This window comes from Daphnia magna, linkage group LG2 (assembly GCF_020631705.1).
Source record: "Daphnia magna isolate NIES linkage group LG2, ASM2063170v1.1, whole genome shotgun sequence".
Classification (NCBI taxonomy): Eukaryota; Metazoa; Arthropoda; class Branchiopoda; order Diplostraca; family Daphniidae; genus Daphnia; species Daphnia magna.
Window position 1 is genome coordinate 5495580 of NC_059183.1, and position 20276 is coordinate 5515855.

General features: G+C 42.3%; 5 protein-coding genes and 1 long non-coding RNA gene across 15 annotated transcripts; 1 reads left to right on the top strand and 5 right to left on the bottom strand.

The window, feature by feature from the left end:
* Positions 1-26: 26 nt before the first annotated feature.
* On the bottom strand, positions 27-3109 carry LOC116915654 (beta-1,4-N-acetylgalactosaminyltransferase bre-4). Its single transcript, XM_032920794.2, has 5 exons — positions 2950-3109; positions 1518-2203; positions 1143-1382; positions 905-1088; positions 27-831 (listed from the first exon to the last, which is right to left on the bottom strand). Exons 2-5 carry the CDS (start codon positions 1849-1851, stop codon positions 483-485), a joined length of 1107 nt encoding a protein of 368 aa, XP_032776685.2. The 5' UTR covers positions 1852-2203; positions 2950-3109; the 3' UTR covers positions 27-482.
* Positions 3110-3384: 275 nt separating this feature from the next.
* LOC116915618 (wiskott-Aldrich syndrome protein family member 3) lies at positions 3385-10291 on the bottom strand. Of its 5 annotated transcripts, XM_045170339.1 has the most exons (10): positions 10136-10291; positions 9395-9837; positions 6874-6988; positions 6261-6284; positions 5996-6166; positions 5760-5914; positions 5298-5549; positions 4459-5078; positions 4206-4377; positions 3385-4135 (listed from the first exon to the last, which is right to left on the bottom strand). In XM_045170339.1, exons 2-10 carry the CDS (start codon positions 9820-9822, stop codon positions 4129-4131), a joined length of 1944 nt encoding a protein of 647 aa, XP_045026274.1. In that variant the 5' UTR covers positions 9823-9837; positions 10136-10291; the 3' UTR covers positions 3385-4128. The 5 variants fall into 5 exon arrangements, with proteins under 5 accessions (XP_045026274.1, XP_032776624.2, XP_045026272.1 ...); XM_032920733.2 differs by lacking the exon at positions 6261-6284 and having other exon boundaries at positions 10136-10290; XM_045170337.1 differs by lacking the exons at positions 9395-9837; positions 10136-10291 and adding an exon at positions 7077-8224.
* Positions 10292-10362: 71 nt separating this feature from the next.
* On the bottom strand, positions 10363-11171 carry LOC116915675 (protein NDUFAF4 homolog). Its single transcript, XM_032920826.2, has 3 exons — positions 11007-11171; positions 10640-10945; positions 10363-10583 (listed from the first exon to the last, which is right to left on the bottom strand). Exons 1-3 carry the CDS (start codon positions 11161-11163, stop codon positions 10429-10431), a joined length of 618 nt encoding a protein of 205 aa, XP_032776717.2. The 5' UTR covers positions 11164-11171; the 3' UTR covers positions 10363-10428.
* A 34-nt stretch (positions 11172-11205) lies between these two features.
* Positions 11206-15151, bottom strand: LOC116915624 (suppressor protein SRP40). Of its 4 annotated transcripts, XM_032920746.2 has the most exons (14): positions 15033-15118; positions 14846-14902; positions 14162-14202; positions 13838-14106; positions 13576-13742; positions 13401-13518; positions 13251-13337; positions 13100-13192; positions 12917-13036; positions 12764-12850; positions 12288-12707; positions 11994-12083; positions 11637-11917; positions 11206-11569 (listed from the first exon to the last, which is right to left on the bottom strand). In XM_032920746.2, exons 3-14 carry the CDS (start codon positions 14170-14172, stop codon positions 11399-11401), a joined length of 1914 nt encoding a protein of 637 aa, XP_032776637.2. In that variant the 5' UTR covers positions 14173-14202; positions 14846-14902; positions 15033-15118; the 3' UTR covers positions 11206-11398. The 4 variants fall into 4 exon arrangements, with proteins under 4 accessions (XP_032776637.2, XP_032776636.2, XP_045026275.1 ...); XM_032920745.2 differs by lacking the exon at positions 14846-14902 and having other exon boundaries at positions 15033-15151; XM_045170340.1 differs by lacking the exons at positions 14846-14902; positions 15033-15118 and having other exon boundaries at positions 11637-11914; positions 14162-14304.
* Positions 14279-16413, top strand: LOC116915703. Of its 2 annotated transcripts, XR_006643880.1 has the most exons (3): positions 14279-14382; positions 14446-14534; positions 15737-16413. It is a non-coding gene; the product is annotated as an uncharacterized LOC116915703 (long non-coding RNA). The 2 variants fall into 2 exon arrangements; XR_004390227.2 differs by lacking the exon at positions 14279-14382 and having other exon boundaries at positions 14396-14534.
* A 1047-nt stretch (positions 16414-17460) lies between these two features.
* LOC116915627 (collagen alpha-1(I) chain) lies at positions 17461-19722 on the bottom strand. Of its 2 annotated transcripts, none has more exons than XM_045170350.1 (4): positions 19600-19722; positions 19405-19537; positions 18233-19325; positions 17461-18136 (listed from the first exon to the last, which is right to left on the bottom strand). In XM_045170350.1, the coding sequence occupies exons 2-4, from the start codon at positions 19414-19416 to the stop codon at positions 17652-17654; spliced, it is 1590 nt and encodes a 529-aa protein (XP_045026285.1). In that variant the 5' UTR covers positions 19417-19537; positions 19600-19722; the 3' UTR covers positions 17461-17651. The 2 variants fall into 2 exon arrangements, with proteins under 2 accessions (XP_045026285.1, XP_032776646.2); XM_032920755.2 differs by having other exon boundaries at positions 19405-19479; positions 19600-19684.
* Positions 19723-20276: the final 554 nt, after the last annotated feature.

A 20276-nucleotide genomic window follows, 5' to 3' on the forward strand; every position in this document is an offset into this window, starting at 1 on the left:
ATAATGACTTTTCAAGACCACCATAATTATTTTATCATTTATCAATGTATAATTTAAGTAGTAACATGACTGTCTCATCACACTACATTACCAATAGTATACAGACAAGAGGTTGAACCGGTGAGGGAAAAGATGGAGACTGGGTACAAACCAAAAAAAGACTTGAGAACGACTAGATCTATAACTGGCATCTTCTTTACATATCCCGAACACGGTATATAAAAAAATCTAATCGTGTCAATGGCGTAGAGAAAAACTGTACAAGTTTCATCTAGTTCAAAAGTTAACACGGAGGAATTTCGAATAATGTGTAGGGCACACTTCGGATCAACTTTACAGCTTGTGAATGCTATAGATTGCAAAAAAAAAAGGATACCTTCAGTCACTGTAGGAATACTAATCCAGATTAGGTAAATCAAAATATGCGAGAAAGACGTTTAGTTGTTGTTTTTGGGCCTTGAAATGTTTTCCAACGGAGAGTGTTAAGACGGTTTGATATCCACCACGATGTGGATGTAAAGCGGTTTCATCTCCAGTTCAAGGCGCTTGTACTTTAAGTTACTTAGCCCATCGACTTTAGAACGCTTAGCTCCGTTACGCATGACTCGATAGCGATTCGGATTCGGACGTGCTTTCTTGTGCGATAGCATCGTGTAACGTGCAATACTGGGTGGATATCGGGAAATGATCAGCTTGTGATATTTAATCCGGCTGGACATGTCGTCATCCTCACCACCCCAGCCCCAAAACAGATTGGAGAATCCGTTCACTTTAATAAAATGTTCCGTCGTCATGGAGCTAACTCCACCGAATAAGCCCTCGTAAGGTAACCTATCAAAAAGCGATGGCAGCAAGAAAATGTTGAAGACGAAGAATTAATTTGAATTGGACTATTTACTTATACCGGTATTTGAAGACATCAATCGCGACGGACATGTGACGTGGTTGTTCCGGACAAGAGTAGGTATTACGGTCATCTTCTGGTAAGAGATCGACATCATGGAACACAAAACACTGGAATCCGTCTTGACGCAATGCTTCGGCAGCTCCGATATTCATCAACATGGCCCGATTAAAGGGCGTGTCGCCTAAGAATTCAATTTTAGATAACGGCCCTATTTATAGAAATGTGAAGTTTGTACCTGACTGTTCGACAACAAAAATACCATAATCGATTTGTTGTCGATGAAGGAACGGATGCATATGTTGAATAAATAATTGGAGATGCTCCTCGCGCTTGCGATAAGGGATGATTATAGCCACTTTGTAATGGGCTTGACAATCGGGTGGACGATACCTTCCGCCGGGCCCTAATAATGGGCCATACTTTTCTTGAAATGCCTCCATGGGCATCGCAATTTTAGACACGTTCGTACGTCCCACTTGAAATTGAATGCACACTATAATTGTTTTGCACTGTGACTTCACTTTTTAAATGACGATATCGGAAAGAAGAAACTGGATTGAAACAGTTTCTAATCAACTACGACTTGGGAATGATGAAAATAAAAACTTACCAAGTAACGGTGAAACTAGAGGACACACTAAAGGCTTTCCCGTGAAATTGAGCGAGTCGACTAACAGGTCGAGTTGATAGGGATCGCTACTGTTACTACTCTGAAGAGCGATCAATGTCATATTGGACGTGGCAGCGTAGCTGACGTCGGAGCTATTTTGCAATGTTGACGGTACCCATAACCGCGGTGCTGTAAGATTGAAGGTGAAATAGGCTTCGTTGATTCTTCCACGTTCTTCATAGAAAACGCCGAAACCGTACTCCAAAAACACTAGTGCGGCCAAAGCTGTAATCGCTACTTTGTAGCAATGCGTCCGGATAAAGCCGCAAAACATGGCGGAGATTTATTTACATGTGGTGGAGCCAAGCCTCCAAACCGTATAAAAAGCTAGGAAAATAGAAACATGGCCAATATCGCCGCCGACTTCCTGAATCACTTGGCACCACACTGGATGCTAACGTTCGTTCTTTATCTGACTGTCGACGTTATCAAGTAGAAAAACAGGATTTTCGACAACTTCAGCGCAATTTGCAAATCAATAGAGCTAGAGATCGATGAAATCTATAAATGCAGCTACCGAGTTACGGGTGCCGATGTTGAAAGAACACGTTCGTTTCTTACAGCTGGTCGAATGCTGATGGCAGCTAACTGACATAGTCATGGCAAGTCACGAACTATCAGATCATCTGTGGCACAATTAAAAAAAAAAATAAGAAAGAAAAAACAAGAACAATCCAACGAAACTATATAAAACGTGGCGATATCGTTGGTCAGTGTTCATAACATGTAATCATGTAGCACTGGCAAGGCTGCACCAGTACAGAATTTGATGGTAACTATGACAACGGACCGAGAGACGGTAAGCCTCCGTCTATTGTAAACCAAAAGTACTTAATCTATTGTAAACATGAACATTTATTATCACAGGTATAGAGATTTGACGATGTTTGCTGTTAGATGATAAGACAGTTGCTTTAAAAAGGCTTTTTTTTGTATTTTTATTTGTATTATCCACAATCTGGTTTCGTCACTTTGCTGCATGAAAGTTTTTGGACGCATCTGAACTACTTTCACAAATCGATAGCCCGTTTGATTACGCACAACCAAGGTTTCAAGAACTTTAAATTAATAAAGCCGGCAAAGCCAGCATGATCTAGAAAATGCCGAGTTTTGCTCAACAAAAATGACGCTGTGCACCAGGCATTTTCTTTGCACTATGCCGAGTGATGTAAATCCTAGTACACGCATCCGGCACTTTCACTGTCAAACACACAGCTAACCCACTAACGTCCTTATAGGAAAATCCGCCCCTTTCACCTCGACTGGTTTTGGCTGAATACATTCAGTTAATTCGAGAAAGAACAAACAGCAAACACCTATGGTCTGCATCTCATGAGCTCGACGACTGTTAGAAAAAGTATTGAAAAATTACCTTAATGTTCACGAAAACTTAACCAATCCATAAACACATGGACGGGAGCAAGAAGCACTCAGTATGACAGGTATCTTGTTCACCTGCTTTCACTCTTAACAACAGCTCCAGTACAACTGTATTGTGTCACTTTTACCACCTTCTCGTGAGTTTCTCTGGACGCAAACAGCTGACTGTTCAGCCACCTAGCGGCTGAAGGTCACACTTCGGTGTTGGGAACGTCGTCATACGCAGACGAGAAAGAACGTTGAACTTAGAAGTCTTGTATTAATCATGTTAAAGAAATATTAAAGTAAATCCAACCATGGAACTAAGTTCTCCAAGCCTCAAAGATGCCAGTACAGTATCCGATATATTCTTTTAACTAGTTGTGCAAGATTAATCTACCAACAAACAAGACGACGTGAAATATTAAATTTAACGAGTGAACCAACATAACCGAAAATGGTCTTGTAGTTTATTCCTAAATCATCACTGCTATACACTCATTTGTGGGGCGAGTTTTCGCATCTAAATTAGTTTAAAGGTTTAGATATGAGTAAATTGAACAGACATGGAAAAGAAGAGCGGCAAAACAACAGGGGGTATCGAAGCTACATATGCTAATTATTAATGGGAAGAGGGCAAGATTCGATGCGAACAGGTTCAATCAGGTAATAAAAGAAGAGTGAACTTGCACGCCGACAGGAAGTACATGAAAGGTATGAAATGAAAGCAGAAACAGACGAAAGCCCAGCTCCTGGCTGACGAAAGAAAAAAACATTTTTTCAACTGTACAAATATGTTTTAAATGGGTATTGTCTTTTTTTTTTTTTTTTTTGTGTGTGTTTTGTTTACTTTATTAGGAGGAAATAGGCGAGAAGGTAGGGAAAACAAGTGACTAACACTGCTGAAAGTGTGTGTGTATTCATCAAGGAAATGCGATTGTTTTTGTGCCATTTAGGAGATTTGGAATTTATGCTGGGAGGCAATGGGACTTGGGTTCGACAACGAAACTGACAAATCATCGTCTAAATTTGCTGGTTTGGTACAACTGGTGAATCTAAAGATCACCTGCTCCCTGGCGGTCTTTTTTATTATTATTACTTATCCGTTGTGGAAATTTACGTTCCACCCAATTATCCATTAAGACGCAAATGGAGGTTTACTGCACCAACATGGAGCACCGTAGGTATGAAATCAAGCACTTCATTTGTGAAGAAAAAAAAAATCAAAATTAGATTAAACAACTCAGAGAAGAAGAAAAAAAAACATACCTCGTTTCATCGTCCCAATCTGATCCAGAACCCGAATCAGAACCCGATTCAGAATCCGAAATCTCCATAGCCACTCGACGAGCTAGAATGGAGGCGACATCGTGAAGTGCATCCATTCGGCCCTTTTCTCCTTCACGTTGTTGACCTTTCTCTACTTTACGTAATGATATACCTACAAAAAACACAATTCTCTGTCAGTAAAAAAACCAAACAAATGCTCTAGATTTACTAATTATGTAATCATTTAAACTACCATCTCTTATGGCCTTAAGAAGGTCACTGCGTCCATCGAGCGCTGGAAGAGGAATAGGTGGACCGCGTGGGGTCAACTTAGCCGGTTGTAACAACACGGGCGATGACTGAATCGCTTCATCCACTCCTCTTCCAGGTGAAACTTTCGGCGGCGAATTGCTCAACAACTTGCCAACATCGCCATTAGCCATTACGTGACCATTGTCACGCGGCGGACTGCTAAGTGGCATTGGTGGAGGTGGCGGTGGAGGTGGTGGCGCCATTCGCATATCGGGCGGGGCCGTTTCAGGAAGTGGTGGAGGCGGTGGGAGCGGCAAATCTGACTCGGAAGAACTTTCGCGGCTTTCGCGCGGTGGCATTAACATAGTGGAAGGTGGTAATGGAGGTGGCGGAGGAGGCATGCTTGACGATGGGCCCGAATTGACCACGACGGACGAGATGTACGGTGGATTGGGCAGTTGAGATATTCTTTCCGTGCTGGTGTAGGTCTCCGACGGTGGTGGAGGCGGCGGTGGAAGTGATTCCCTACCCATAGTTCCAATCATCGACGTCTGATGACTTATACGATTTCTGGTGGTGTTCGATCCACTATGTTGAGTGTTGGGCGAATGATTCACTTGCCTAATGAAAATAAAATCATTAGAATGAACAACAACGCCGACCTCGAAAAAGGCAAACGACATAAAGGACAACTGCACGTTCTTTTTTCTCTCCACTTAATGCGTAGCTAAGCAAAGCTGGACAGGACGTGGACAAAAATTAATAATCTGTGTTGTGATTAACTGTGCAGAATGTGATTTCTATTTCTTTTTTTTTTTTAAATATCTTGTTAGTTTTTACCCGGGCGGGGCTGGTGGAGGCTGCGTAGGCCGCCCTGATGTGGTCCGCTGTAACGTCCGGTTGTGGTGATTCATCATCCCAGGGCCGTAATGACTGGATGCAGCGGCAGCTGCGTGCTGATGATATTGTGCCTGATGATGCATTTGCTGTTGCTGCTGAAGCTGCAGCAACGAGTCGGCAGTGTAAGGCGGAGGCGGGTACTGCGGATAGCCATCGTCGTAAGGCGGAGGTGGCAGAGAAATTCCGCCAGGTCTGTAAAGCGTCGAGCGCCAGCAACAGGTGGAGATAAGCCAAAAGCGACAACATTTTCAATGAGAATGAAAAGCACATTACAGATAAAGAGAGACAGCGAGCCCGACAACATTTCAGGACGAACCGAACTGACGCCATCACCTCACGTTCATCACATCAATCCTTTGCCGTGGATAGGCACACAAAATAAGTGAAACAAATTTGACCGACCTGTACACATTGTCTTGCGGGTTGCGCGAGTTCCTGGATGCGTAGATGGCCTCTTCGCTGGGGTAATTACGTTTCACCTCAATACTGTTCGGACGCGGTGGCCGTGACGTTGAACTCGGATCCGGTAGCATGGTTCCATCCTCCAAATACAATGCCTGCGCAATTGAATGGTACGAAAAAAAAAAAACCGTATTGGCCATTATAGTCATTTGCCAATGCGCAAAGCGTTTGAATACCTGAGGCGATTGGTACAACACGTTCTGTGGACTGATATACTCGCCCTTGTTGATTGCCAGTTCACGGTGTTTTTCTCTGGTGTTATGTGGTTGCCGAACCCGTTTCTTGTGGCGACCGCCTCCGCTGCTTCCGCCTCCGCCACCACCGCCATCGTTTCTGCCTCGATGCGGCTGTAAAACGGTACAACATCAGACTGTTTATCTCACAACGTAACATTCTCTACGCGAATGTCGAACAGAGAGTTGACTGGAAAAGAACACTTGCCTCGGACGGAGTGCCATCCGCATACTGAGAAGCATGAACCAAAACCAAAATGATTGTTTTTTTTATTTCATAATTTAAACCCATAACACTAGGAACACCGATTTCTATTCGATACTAATGGTAATGGCCAAGCATTTAGATTTTAGCGGTTGTGAAAATAAACGAGGGAAAGTATGAAATAGCCCATTAACCTAATTCAAGCTTCAATAAACCCATAGCAGGAAAACCAAGCATTTTTTTGTTGTTGTTGTTGTTCAGGGACTAACTATTGCTGAAATTCTATCATTCTTTTCTCATCGCGGCCCGAATGCAACAAAAATCTTTGGCAATCCTCCCCCTTTTTGAGAATGCGTTCCTGAACGCACCGGGAATCACGAACGTCACCGACCTAGATCGTTTATCGATTCTACGCCATCAAAGAGCCCTCTTCCCTCATTCCACAAAAATATCAAATAAACAAGAAATCCACGGTTTATACGACTCTTGTTATTCGCAGGGACAGATGCATCAACCGGTTAGAGGTTGAGTGGCGGCTGAATCTAATTGGCATCAGACCCGCTTTCTCTCGAGGTCAATTGCTATTAAAAATATATACGCGGAAAAAAATGTCTACCTTGCGTCCCTTGTCGTTGAGGATGCGCTCCGTGTCTTTGAGCATCTCCTGCCGCCACAAGTCAAAGAAGTAATCCGGGTCCGTGTAGAATTTGAGCCCGTCTTTTCCGTCATCCCTAAAAAGGAAGAAAAATATATAGTCAGAATATTTCAAAGACCAGTTTGGACTGAACAACTAAAAATTTTCATTCAAATAATATAGACCAGGTTGTCGGGACGGAGGTAAAGGACGTTTGAACGGGAGCCCGATGTGGGCTACCTTTCCGAAAGGCTCGCCGGAATGTCGAAGTGACGGCGGCCCACCTTTTCACCCGTTGAATTAAATCACTGGCGATACTGCCGCCACGACTAATCGTACGGGTTTTGTTGAACTCCTGTCCATTCTCGACATCTTGACGGACACCCGGAAATTCTACGACTTGCCGGCCATGGAATAACGGCGGAGGGGTAACTTTAACCGCCTGGAGAGAAACGGAACGCTGAAGCCGCCTGCGCCGGATAGGTGGAACAGGTTTTGCGGCTTCAATGGACGGTTTCGGAGGGGTTTCGATAACGGGCAAATCTGGAATAACTGTGTCGTCTTCCTTCTCCTCACCAACTTCGGCTAACCGCTTTTCCAGAAACTGCAAAAATTCATCCGTCAACCCTTCAATGGCACTTGCATCCTTTACCGGCTCTGCTTCCGCCGGCTCTGCTTCCGGCGGAGAGAGCGGAAAGAATTGGTCCTCCAGACCAAAAACCCACGAGTCGTCCTGTTGCTCTCGGTGTGGCTGAATAGCTTGCCAATGATATAGACCCTCTTCTCCAAACCAACAACAATTGGCGCTTCCGGCGTTTCGCTTGTTATCGTCCGGACAGATCTGGGTCGACGGGCACAAACTGCAAGACATCACTCGCTCGCGTCAAACTAGATAAGGACGTGATTCCATTTCTTCAACTCACATATCTCAGTATCAAATGCGTATATGGGTCACCAACTTCGTCGCTGGTCCAGTTCAATTGACCGAAAAAAACATTAAACAGGTGGCGCGAACTACGCACGCACGGTCTCACGCGAGCCTATTCGTAACAGAACTTACGCGTAAATCGCACTATAAAACGTCTTAGTACAGAGGACACAACCGCTTCATAAATAAAAAGCTGGCGATTCCCCCCCACCCGCTAGCTTTTTGCTTAATATCCGTTGTCGTAATGTCTATTCGCTCGACTTCGCTTCGAGTCTCTCAATTTCGGGAACATAAAACACTGATTGCTTGTCTACGCACCCACTGTGTAAAAGGAAATTGTAGCTGTCGCAACTGTCTGAGATGGAACCAGTCCGCTCGAGTCGGCCGAAGACGATAGACTGAAGCACCGTAACAATGCAACCGATCGACGACTAGAAGAACGGAAAAAGAAACGAAGATGGGAGGAGACCAAACGCACATACCACCTGTGCTCGTAGCAATGCATTCTTTCCCGACGAATTGGGTGGTGTATTAGGTTTGTAGGTTGCTCCGGTTCAACTAGTCTCCTGCAGGCACGCCGGACCGGTCCGTGAAATTTTAGCCTTAGCCATCGAGTCCAGAGTGGACGACAAACGGGAGGATGCGGCAGGCGAACATATAATTTTGCGCTTTGGGAATGAGGACAAGACTATTTTCCTCTAGTGTCCAGGGACTGGTCATACGCAAAACCCGTTCCATCTGGCAACCATTTCGTCAATTTATAAGACTTGTACAAGTCGACAGTTTCGAGAGAAAAAAAGAAACAAAAAATCCTTTCAATAATAACAATAGCACGTTGCTCAGGAGAAGACGTCGAAACCAACACCAGGCTGACCAGCAATATAATCTGGCTTGCAAGCCGGCGGCAATGAGGCGTCTCCTGTGTATCACATTGACGCTGGCAAACGCCCTGGTCGATAAGAGATTCCCTACACGGGCGTTAATAGAAAAAGGGCCTAAGGCCTGAGCTACCGCGCCCTGCCCACTAACAAGTCGTCATAACCGAATCAACCTCTATCCCCCCCGCCGTATTTTATTTTATATATATTTTTTTTTTTTTATTTTGTTTTCGTGTTCTCTTAAAATACAACTTTCTCACCATCTCTAAAACACCAAGAAAGAGACTTGGCCACAAGTGCCTTTATTACGGCAAAGCTGCAGGGGAAACAGCGATTCCAGTCAACTGGCAAGGTCCGCTTGGAAATCTCACCAACTGGCCGGGGTACCTCTCCCGCAAGATAACACTACGCTGATACTCGTCTTTTCGGTTTATCACTCGCCTCGTTCACACGGACAATTTTCCAGCATATGCGTAACCAACTTCCGGATCGTGAAAGTACTGTGCGCGTAGCAATCTCAATCCAACGTAGTGAACGCTTAGGAGAATGTTAATTAGCATTTTCCTTCTCTATTTTGATACTGGCGTAGCCAATATGATCACGCGCTCCCTTATGATCTTGGTTCGCGTGACCCCCTGCTGAGATCCGAACCCGGCAGGACTCAACATGCTAAACACTGAGCTAGAATTATGCTTACCTGTATACATTGAGCTTGTCCAGTGGCGGGGGTTTGTCACAGTGATGGTAGGTATCTGCCATTGCTGTTGGAATAGTCAGCTTAGAGACAACCTGCTGATCAAAAACCACATTGCTTTTGAAGGCTTTGCGAAGGTGGATGTCTTGCAACGAGACTTCCTCCACAGTACTATCCAGTTGAGTGACTTTGACTGCAAGTCTATCTATCCTGGCCTGTAAACTGGAAGAACGAATGTAAAGAGCTTCTGTCTCCTTATAAAGCTCACCAAACATGTCTTCTGCATGATGGCTAAGGCTTGAGAGCTGCCTGATAATATTTGCCAATGTTCCATTGGTGACTCCTTCCAAATCATTTGGAAGTTGGAGATGTTCAGGTAATGTGTCTCTTGACACATAAACAGGAGAAATGACTCTTTTTGGTAGAGGCATTTTAAATATCACTTCCTAAAGAAACCATAAAGTACTATCAGTCTTCATATCCTGTCACATACACCCAACACATATCACACACAAAAAACTAAGGAATAAAAAACAAGGTATACATTCTATATGACAAAACATTTCGAAACAGCCAACACCTGCAATTATAACCACGACAAAATTTTTACTACTTTACAACTACTATTAATCGTAAATATCAACTAGCGTTTGACACCCAGAATGACGCATTTTCTTCCAAAACAAAGAATTTAAGGCAATGTCAAATCGCACTATGTTGAAAGGATATAAGAGTTTGGCATACCTATCGATCTATCCCGACGGAAGTGCAATATTTCATCGTTTTAATCACTGAAATGAATAGAAAACATCAAAAACAACATACACGCCCACAAAAATGCTCCAGCCGTCACCGTAGAGGCTTAATCTCTGTAACTTTGGTAGCAATGGCGCTTGAATGGCGTTGCCAAACCTCTAGAAATTGTAACGAACTCAGGCGCATCGTTTAAAAAAAACTGTTCATTTCACGCATTCAAGCAAATAACAAATGGTTTATTCGAACGTTTTCTACAACACTATAGAGACTGAAGATTAAATTCAGCTTTTAAGGCTATTTTCTCCTAATAGAGGCTTATCTTTATCTTGTGCTGTGGGTAAAGATTTGAACGTTATATAATCTTTAGCTTGAATATGAGTTTTGACTTTTGGGGGCTGATAATATTCAAAGGTTTTGAAGTACTTTAGAATATTCTCTGTAAAAATAAAAATTCAGTTTGGTGATTATCAGTCAAACCATTGCTTTCTGTACCTGATACTCTGGGATGAATGGTGTATTCATTTGCTAATGACACAGCATTGTGGATTACAGGATCCTGGTGATGTTTGCCTATAAGCAGTAAGGCCTGGCGAATACTCAATTTCCCTTTTGTTATTCGGGCTGGCTCTTGATAGCCAAATTCTGGTGATTCAACATTGTTTCTTTCTGCAGGCAGTGTCTTTTCTATATTCTTAGGTATTATTGGTTTGTCTCTGGACGTTACATAAATTTGTTTGAGGCGGTTGCCTAAAAGTTCATCTTTTTTAGCCAGTTGCCCATCTATTAGATCTGGATTACCTGAAAAAATTTGGTTCACAGACAAGATAAAAACAGTAGTAAATGTCAATAATTAGATTACTTTTAATTAATTCATCAATTCTTTTCTGCGTTGTCGGATGCCACGGAGCTGGCGTTGGCTTTTCCTTTGCTAACACTCTCTCGGCTCGTGCTTCAACAGCAAAATTCTTTAATGGCCTCATGAGTTTCCTCGAAGCTTTTATAGCAATGTTCCCCATTGTAATTTTGATGTTTTAGCAACAGAAATGAATTTCAAAGAATTTAAAGTATAGCAGTCGACGGGACTTGGTTTACTTCTGAGCACACGCCATCTGTGTACAAAACAGTCGAAAAACGCTGTACGGAATTTTACTTGAAAAACATTTATAAAGGGACATTAAATGAATTCTTGGTTGAAAACGTTTAAAAAACCAATTTTGCAATATAATGCAAAAGACTTGCAATCATAATTGATTATCGCAAAATTTCGGTCATCTGGATCAATGCAACTTCTTTTCCTGTATTTGCAATATGAAAAAGACGGCCGGCCTCAAGTTCCACTAATTTGGTTACTGAGTCCAGCAACGTGCGACTTGAAACACACGGATTGCTTCTGAACTCTACAGTGCCCTTCATACGGACGATCTGCATGAAAAAGAAACCATCGTTATTCTAGAAAACCTCAATTTGATTTGACATATACAAAATTTACCATGGTACGGAAGGAAGTTTGTAAGGGGAAAATAACTGTAGGTTGCATGTATAGCCACGAAACCACGAAATCTTCCGTCGAGTCAATTTGACGTGCTCGTACAGGGTAACTACTAGGAGCCATGTAAAGATTAAATGTAGTTGGATGTCGGGTAGGCATGGGAACTGCGTTGCATGGATCTGATATAGAACTAGGTGTCACCCTGCAGTTGGTCAACTCAACCATACTTTCTTCAGTATAGAGCATTTTGGCACGTTGAGTGGGACTTCTTTCCTGTACTGCTTTAAAAAGGTTAGATTTGAGCGTGAAGAACAGAACACCAAAGCACTCGTAAAATATCGGAAATTTAAGATATACCATCCAAATCCCTGTCCGCGTCTCCCGGTGGTTGATGGTATGGCGATGCATTCAGGAAAGATGGGATTTGTTTATTTGGCAAACGCGTCTCTGTAAAGCCAATAGTTTTCTCTTTAACGAAGGGCTTCCGTTACTTTGTTTTATTAGATGCAGCAGTTATAAATAAGAAGGGTGAATGCGTGAACAGGAAAACGCAATACTGATTGATAAAATCACTACGGCTATTACTATTCTCTGAAAGATGAGTTCTCACAATCGTGAATTCTGCATTCGCTACTAGTTTCTTATTTATACCTTCTATGAGTGTGCTGGCATTTGCAGAAATACGGGATGATTCCAATTTCGAAGAGGACGAGTTTTTCAATAAATTTCTGCTCCGAGCCGACTTCAAGACCTTTTCTTCGGTATTTTCATGCTTATCGGCTTTTTTAGTGCTCAGATCGCGATCAGCCGCTAAAGAGTCGTCGGAGAGTGAGAGTTGTTTCCTGGGTAAATGGAATACTAAACCTGGCAGGGATTTCGACAAATTCTGCCTTTGATCAAACTCTGGAGAAAGTGAAGACTCCGAAGCTTCATTTTTCTGTTTTGACGTTTCAAAGTTGTCAGGGGAAAGGGAACTTATCCGGCTTCTGTTCTCGAGGGTGTTTCCACTTTTGGAGAAAATTACGTCAACTTCTGTATCAGTATAGGAGGAGCATGTATCATCTTCACTTTCTACGCTCAAAGATTACCGTTAGTGAAATTTCATTCACGAGAAGATGTTTACTTACCCGTTGTATCGGTGTCAGCCTCCTTGTCTGAGATCGATTCATAGTCAAACCCTGATTTTATTGGTCCTGATGTCCCCGCGTTTTTCTCTACAAAGATTATAGAATGGTATAATATCGCAACAGTTAACACTGATTTGTAGCGAGCTGTCTTACCTAAACCCTGCTTGGTAGACATTGGGCGGTTGGGTAAAGACGTTGATAGTTCTGTTCCACCGTCAGCATAGCCTGATAGAACTCCTCTTTTTGTTCGGCCGCTTTTGGCAGATTTCACACCTGAGATTTCCAGTTTGTTTCAACCAAAAAGTTTTTCATAGTAAAATAGATATTGTCAGAAACCATCAATAGACGAGAATTCCTCTAAGTCGGTGCAATTGTTTGTTGAAACCGTCAACTTTTTTCCTGATCGATTACTTCCAGGTATTTTGGTACCTATAACAATATAGTTTTGCATATGCAAGAATTTCAACTATTTTGGAAATGTACTTGCCTATGGTCACTGCAGGTTTAATAGCCAGCTGTTTTGCAGGAGATACAAATATAGTCTTTCCATCAAGATGCTTCTCTAACGTTTGATCTACAGACGAAAAAAGAACTATAACAAGTTACCAATAGAAAAGAATGATGAGTGAAATCTTACTCGATTTATCACTTGTGCTCACATTTTTTGCGCAAGCCTCAATGATAGATTCCATGTTTCTATCAAAGTTTTGTACATTTGAAACAATCCTCAGTCGTTTAGGGGTTGGTTCGTATACCTTTTGCGTCGATGGATTCGTTATTCGTGAATCTAAAAATTTTAAAGGGGTCATTACCAGTTCCTCAATGTTTTCTGCTGACTGTTTTTTTGAATCTTGTTTGGATCTCTTTGTGGAATGCTGTTTCTTGCCAACTTTCACTTTCTCAATCTCATTTATTTCAGTTTCACTAGCATTTTGAAGGAGGGAAAACTCTCTCCTCACTCTTTTTATCTTTGCACTTCCTAGGATTTAGAACAAATATTTCATCCTTAGATATTTCACTTTCAATTAAATGTACATAATTCTCCCTCTGTAATTTTATATATCCTTCAATTACCTTTCTTCTTGGACCCATTAGGTTCACGATGAAGTTGCTCTGGAGCAACTTGTAAGTGGTGACTTGAAGTGTTCATCTGTACATTTTCTGATAATTTCTTGTGTGATGCAGCAGCAGCTTGGAGAGGTTTTACATATTTGATTTCCCCTTCTATTTCATATTTCTTTCTTTGCAATGCTTTGGTTCTTGTAGCTACAGGAGTCTTTAATCTGTGGTTACCATTTTCTTGGTCAGCATCATCAAAAACAGGAAGAGATGGATTTAGATCTCTACAAAAAGCCATTATTCAAGACCAAACCATAAAGAAATAAAAATAAACCTTACTTTGCGTTCATTTTGCTCTGTTGGTAGAACCACTTCGTAGTCTATGGTAGAAACACAATAGGGTTTTTAGTTAGGGACTTAGGGCATATACCATGCTTAGGGAGAACCAGGGAGAACTTCAAACTTCAGAAAAAAATAACTATTCTAGCTTTTTCGGCAACGTTGCAAAATTTCCCGACAAAAGTTGAAAGACTGCTACCGTCCTACCCAGCTTTGACAGAGTAATCGGAGTAATTACCAGTTCTTCAGGTCATTAATTGTTATTTGAATGTTTTTTCTGGAAGTCTGCCATACCAATGGAAACGCTGAAGAGGACGACCAAGCGTATAGTCAACTCGTCTTTACCAGAACTTAATCTTAACGTTCCCAACAGGTAATGAGCCAACAGCCAAGTGCCTATTCTTTATCTGAAACACTTCAACCGTGAAAAACGAACCTCGTTTTATTTTACATAAGCAGTCAAATCTAAAGAACTTTTCCGCCTACTGAGGTTGAAATGGAAAACTAAACAAAAACCCCAATCGCCAATAATTATGGTTAATTTAATTTTATGATATTTTACGATGCTGGTGAGCGAAAGTGCTGGGGGGACAAGGGATTACCAACCAGTCAATAAAAATGGCGGAAAGAGTAAACAAAAAGCAAAAAAAAAAAAAAAAAGAAACTATAAATAAATAGCTTTACAAGTAATCCTGTGAATAACGAATGCCAAACTCCTACGCGAAAACCCACGTCGAGTACCTAGTCAATAAGGAAAATATTACATCATCTAAAACCTGAAAAGTTGAACTGCGTAATTGAACGAAGGTTTCTTGCCATCAGTTTGTAAAATATATGCGAAAGCAAGCAAATGCCAATAATCTATACATACCTGGTTTATCGTCTTGTGATGACTTTTGGCATAAGTAGGCTACAGTTGCAAAGGAAAGTATTTGCATGACTGTGAACCCTAGTGTTGGCCACTGTCTTATATAAACGCAACCACGTTCCACACTTTGGCTTTCCCAGAAAAAAAAGTTTAGGGTGGAGGGAACATAAATCTGAAAGCCGATAGCTGTTGAAAAATTATTTTTTATTTCGACTGTAGCTCGGGGAAATGACCCTGCCCCCTCGATTGACACAACCTTTTGCAGTGACCTAGAATAGGTGAATAACCTTAGGCAATTCAATAATTAAGAATCAAAACCCGTTTGGCCCTTTCCAGCTCAGTAGCTCACTTACCTTCACAATATGCATTAGAGTAAATCTGTCGCTTTTGATGTCTTTATCGTGTTTTTCGTTTTTACACGTGGATAAAATTTTTCGTTCACAAGCTGCATAAATTTCGTAAGTCTTTGACACGTCATTCACACACCAGAAAAGCCTTTTATCAGCACTTGGACTTGCCTCAGTATTGGTTTAGTTTAGTCTAGTCGCACATGCCAAGTTAGGCCAAGATAGAGTGAAAAACGTCCATTATTAAGTTAAGTATGAGGTAAGACTAAGGCTACAAGGCTAATTTGAGTAAGGCGTAGTCTGCCTCACCGGTTGCTTTTGCAATCATTTGAATTTTTTATTTATTTATTTTTTATCTAGGAGGGCCCAGATCACCAATGAAGAGGACCAACTGACATAGTGGATCGCTGCGGTACATCAAGAACCGTCTCCCTACATTGAGGATCGCCACCAAGCCCCGAGATTTACACGAGTTAAGACAAACAAAAATGAAGATGGTGCAGTTGAGTATTGCCACATCGGCATTCGCTTACTTCCTTCATTTTGTGATTTGCGTGTCCTACAATTGTTCCTTACTGCTTTTCTCCCTTCTAGCTTTATGGCTTATGAAGTTATGATAAGCTCATGGTGCATTTATCTTGCACTAACAACTCATATTCACTGCACTATTCCTCACGCTTCTTTTATTATTGATGCACCAGTAGGGACGCTTGTGTTACCAGTTGGACTCGGCCTCGCGTTGATTGGGTCGGTTTTTTACTGATCGTGCGGGTCATTTTGGTTTTTAGTCCCTGGACACAATCCACCCATGGAGAAATACCGCCCCGATCTGCCATTTTGTGGGCAGGGCAGCCCGATTATAGTCGATCGGGGCTGAGCTATAGTTACCAGTAGACTACTTCTCTAGCTGGGTGGGTTGGGATGGTTTTTATGGGTAAACCAAGTCACCCCACCACAATTTTTTCAAACTGCATATTAAATGGCGCTAATTTTAAAAAGAAAGAAAATAAACAAAACTGCATTATGAAAAACTTAAACGATATAAAATTTCGAGTAAAAATGAGGGTTAACGGGGTAACGGAACCCGGATAAACAGAATAGAAAGCGACGTAAATGGGTTTGGATCGGGTAGTGGAACTGGTTTTGCTTTTTCATGTCCCACTTTGTTTGTTGATAAAATCGTCAAAGAAAGACGTTTTTTTTTTTTAATTCTTCGACTGAAATCAGCAAGCAAAATATTCCTGGCATCATTTCTTGGACACATAGCTCGAATCCACAGTGAATTTTAATCACTCGGTATTTTCCCTACTTTGTTAAATCCAAAGAGAAAATATTTCCACTAATCATTTCCCCATGCGTTTATCCCCATAGTTTTCAAACGTTTTGAAAAAGGATGAAGATGATTTACCGCAAAAATAATTTCGATAAACCGTCATTATTTCTCTGATGAACAAACCATCGCGATGACATATCTGCTTAAATCACGAAACACACTCATCTACAGTATGTTCAATAACGCTTTTTAAAATGAGTCTCTGTTCCCGTTCAGGCAGTGTAATAATTGGCTAGCACTAAAAATAGCTTAAATTATAACTGTTTGAACCTTTTTTTTATTTAACGCACAAACGGAACAGCGACGAAAACTCATTTATCCATCATTCAAATTAGGAACGTTAGCGATGAACAAGTCGATTTCCAAAATCGCAATTGCTATCAATTTCGTTCAATTATAAGGGATAGTGTACACAAAAAAGACATCAACGGTATTTCGATACACTCGCTAAACGAAGTCAAGAAAATGCGCATTCCTCTTTTTTTTTTTCGATTGTCCGCTTTTGAGGTCAGTGATTTCATCTGACATGAACCTGTTCCGTGGCCTAGGTGACCCGAAAAAATGTAGATCGTCACCGTATTTTCTATGCATTTTTCACAAGTGGAACGTTGACACTTGATTATCATTGTCATTTAACTAATTATTTTTTTCTATAATATGTGATCAATTTCTTTTGCCATTGCGTTAATGCCGTCTCATCTAACATGATTTTCATATGAGTTATTCAATAGGTTGACATTGTAAAAAATAATTAGTTCGGGAGTATTGTATTCACAGCCTTGTGAAAGGCATAACAACAACAAAAACAGAAAAAAACAGTTATGTTTAGGCATTACAGGAAAAAGAAAATAGGGTTGGTAAGTAATGCCTAATTAAGTTCATTTGCAAACTGCATTGTGGCTCAGCCATAACTAGGAAATGAGACTTGTTGATGCATCGGTATTAACCGTAAACGGGTTGGGACACTTCCTGATAAATTTGAGGTTGTTGGTAAACTTGTTGTGGCGCTGTCTGCGTGTAAACCGTTGCGGCTTCGTAAGCTGGTGGACTGTAGGAGGAAGCTGGAGCATATTCTTGGACTTGAGTGTAGGTGGTCACCGGTCCAGGAGCGCCAACTGGTCCGGGTGCGCCAACGGGTCCCGGCTTTCCAGGATAGCCATCTTTACCTGGGAATCCTACAGGGCCAACGGGTCCAATAGGTCCGATGGGACCAGGGCCGCCTGGATAACCCGGTGCACCTGGTTTGCCTTGGGGTCCAACAGGGCCAAGAGGGCCTATAGGTCCAATTGGTCCAGGTCCACCAGGGTAGCCAGGAGGACCAGGTTTGCCTTGTGGTCCAACTGGTCCTGGGCCACCTGGATAGCCGGGAGCTCCGACGGGACCGGGAAGACCATCCTTACCGGGCTTACCCTGCAGGCCTGGTGCGCCTATGATTTAAGTAAAAATTAATTCACCAATGTTAAACGTCTAACAAATGTAACTACAATGCATGTTTTGATCAAATTTTCAGCGTCAAATTTTACCTGTGTATCCTGGGGGTCCGGGTTTTCCCTCTTTGCCTGGATATCCAGGGCCGCCGGGAAGACCATCTTTGCCAGAAGCGCCATTGTAGCCAGGGGGGCCAGCAGGTCCGATGGGTCCAGGAGGACCAGGAATCTTGCTGGGTGCACCAGGATATCCATCCTTGCCAGGGGGTCCGGGATAACCAGGTTTACCGGGTTCACCTTTAGCACCAGAGTATCCTGGAAAGCCAGTACCACCTGGTTTTCCGGGAAGGCCTTGAGGTCCGACAGGTCCTGGTGGACCAGCAGCACCAGGTGCGCCGTTGTAGCCCGGTTTACCGTCTTTGCCGGGGAAGCCAGGTGTACCAGGAGGTCCAGCGATATTGGATGCAATGGCGAGACCAGGTGGTCCAGTTTCACCCTTAGGTCCTACAGGCCCAGGTCCTCCGGGGTAGCCAGGTTTGCCAGGAGCTCCAGGGGCACCGTTGAGACCAGGAGATCCACTTGAGCCAGTGTCTCCCTTTTCTCCGCGTTCGCCTTGTTTGCCGTCGGAACCAGGTAATCCATTGAAGCCAGGTGAGCCAGGAGGACCTTTGGGACCAGGAGCGCCATCATATCCAGGACTTCCGTCTAGACCAGGTTTACCGTCTTCGCCAGGAGCACCAGATTCTCCAGTGTCTCCCTTTTCTCCGGGAGGTCCAGCAGGTCCTGGCTCACCAGGAGCTCCGGGAGGACCAACAACGATTTTTGTGCCGTAATCGTCAGTGTAGATGGCATCTTTTCCATCTATGCCATCCCTTCCATCTTTGCCGTCTACGCCATCTTTGCCGTCGACACCATCTCTGCCATCCCTTCCGTCATTTCCAGGAGCTCCCTGTTCTCCTGGTGCTCCAGGGGCTCCTTTCAGCCATGGGAGATATTCGTAAAAGCGTTCCCATTGCTTCTGAATGGCATCAATTTGCGGACGTTCGTTTGCAGGATAAGCGCTTGACGGTCCGTATGGATTCAAGGAGTTCCACTGTTGCTTCGTAATTTTAACAGTTTGGCCTACCTGAGGGGGTTGGCCGTACTGGGGGGCAGCAAGAGCGGCCGCCACCAATAGCGGTATTAAAGCCTAATGAGGTAAAAAAATCAAAATAATAACATTATATTGGAATTTGCATCTAGATTAAAACTAATTAACCACCACTTACGGTTGCCTTCATTGCGGCGTTTGATGATGATCAAAATTGTCCAAAAATCTTGGTTCACAAATACTGCCAATCAAACTAAAAGACAGTGAAGGTATGAGTAAATGTGCCGAACTTCCACTGTTAATTCTATAAGCTAAGACAATGTGATTGAAAAAAAAAACTGTGAGCTTTGGAAAAGATTCTCTTTTAACTTACCAATCTAAAGAATGACTTGTGATCGCCGACTTCGGCACAGCACTGACACTAAACAGAAGAACGCTGGCTTTTTATGCTCGAGCTCCGCATAGAAGATTAAGAAGAAAAAGAGGAAGAAACCTATCTTGTCGATCCACGGTACGAAATAGTTGGTCAGTCAGCTCGTACCTACAAGACGCACCTCTTTTAAAACTCGTTTTTAAAAAGGGAAAGCTTTGACAGCAGAACTAAGAAGGGAAAGAGAAAAGAAGCGAGGTGAAAGGATGAAAACTGTGATAAATTTTTGCGTCAATTTCTCTGCTAGAAAAAATTCTTGTGACTTTTGAGCAGGAAGAGCCCGCTGAATGACGACCCACTTTATCGAACTGTCCCAGAAGGAACAAGTCAAGCCGCTCTCCCTCACTAGATACTGGAAGATGCAAAGCGTTTTTTTTTTTTTTTCAGACGAAAACTAGCATAAGCAGGTAAATTATCATACGTGTTTTGTTTGTTTCTTTTAGAAAAAGAGACGGCTTAACATAGATTAGACAATTATGTCACGTCCTATATCGAATGGACTTACCGTACGTTACAGATGTATTCCAAGTAAATAATTTTAAACGTTCAAAAGTATAAGTTTTGTATCTATCTTTCATTTTGTAGATTGGGAAAAACATTTTAAAATAACAAATGTAGTT

Coding starts and splice junctions, on each gene's coding strand:
- LOC116915627 (XM_045170350.1), bottom strand. Junction 18,137..18,232: donor CGGACCCCCAGGATACACAG/GTAAAATTTGAC, acceptor CTTAAATCATAG/GCGCACCAGGCCTGCAGGGT.
- LOC116915654 (XM_032920794.2), bottom strand. CDS start 1,851: ATGTTTTGCGGCTTTATCCGGACGCATTGCTACAAAGTAGCGATTACA. Junction 1,383..1,517: donor TCTAGTTTCACCGTTACTTG/GTAAGTTTTTAT, acceptor TTCAATTTCAAG/TGGGACGTACGAACGTGTCT. Junction 832..904: donor ATTGATGTCTTCAAATACCG/GTATAAGTAAAT, acceptor GCTTTTTGATAG/GTTACCTTACGAGGGCTTAT.
- LOC116915675 (XM_032920826.2), bottom strand. CDS start 11,163: ATGGGGAACATTGCTATAAAAGCTTCGAGGAAACTCATGAGGCCATTA. Junction 10,946..11,006: donor AATTGATGAATTAATTAAAA/GTAATCTAATTA, acceptor AAATTTTTTCAG/GTAATCCAGATCTAATAGAT. Junction 10,584..10,639: donor CATTCATCCCAGAGTATCAG/GTACAGAAAGCA, acceptor TTATTTTTACAG/AGAATATTCTAAAGTACTTC.
- LOC116915618 (XM_045170337.1), bottom strand. CDS start 7,762: ATGTCTTGCAGTTTGTGCCCGTCGACCCAGATCTGTCCGGACGATAAC. Junction 6,167..6,260: donor CGGATGGCACTCCGTCCGAG/GCAAGTGTTCTT, acceptor ACCGTTTTACAG/CCGCATCGAGGCAGAAACGA. Junction 5,915..5,995: donor TGTTGTACCAATCGCCTCAG/GTATTCAAACGC, acceptor TCAATTGCGCAG/GCATTGTATTTGGAGGATGG.
- LOC116915624 (XM_032920745.2), bottom strand. Junction 12,084..12,287: donor TGCCAGCACACTCATAGAAG/GTATAAATAAGA, acceptor TTGGCTTTACAG/AGACGCGTTTGCCAAATAAA. Junction 11,570..11,636: donor AAACTTCCTTCCGTACCATG/GTAAATTTTGTA, acceptor TTTTTCATGCAG/ATCGTCCGTATGAAGGGCAC.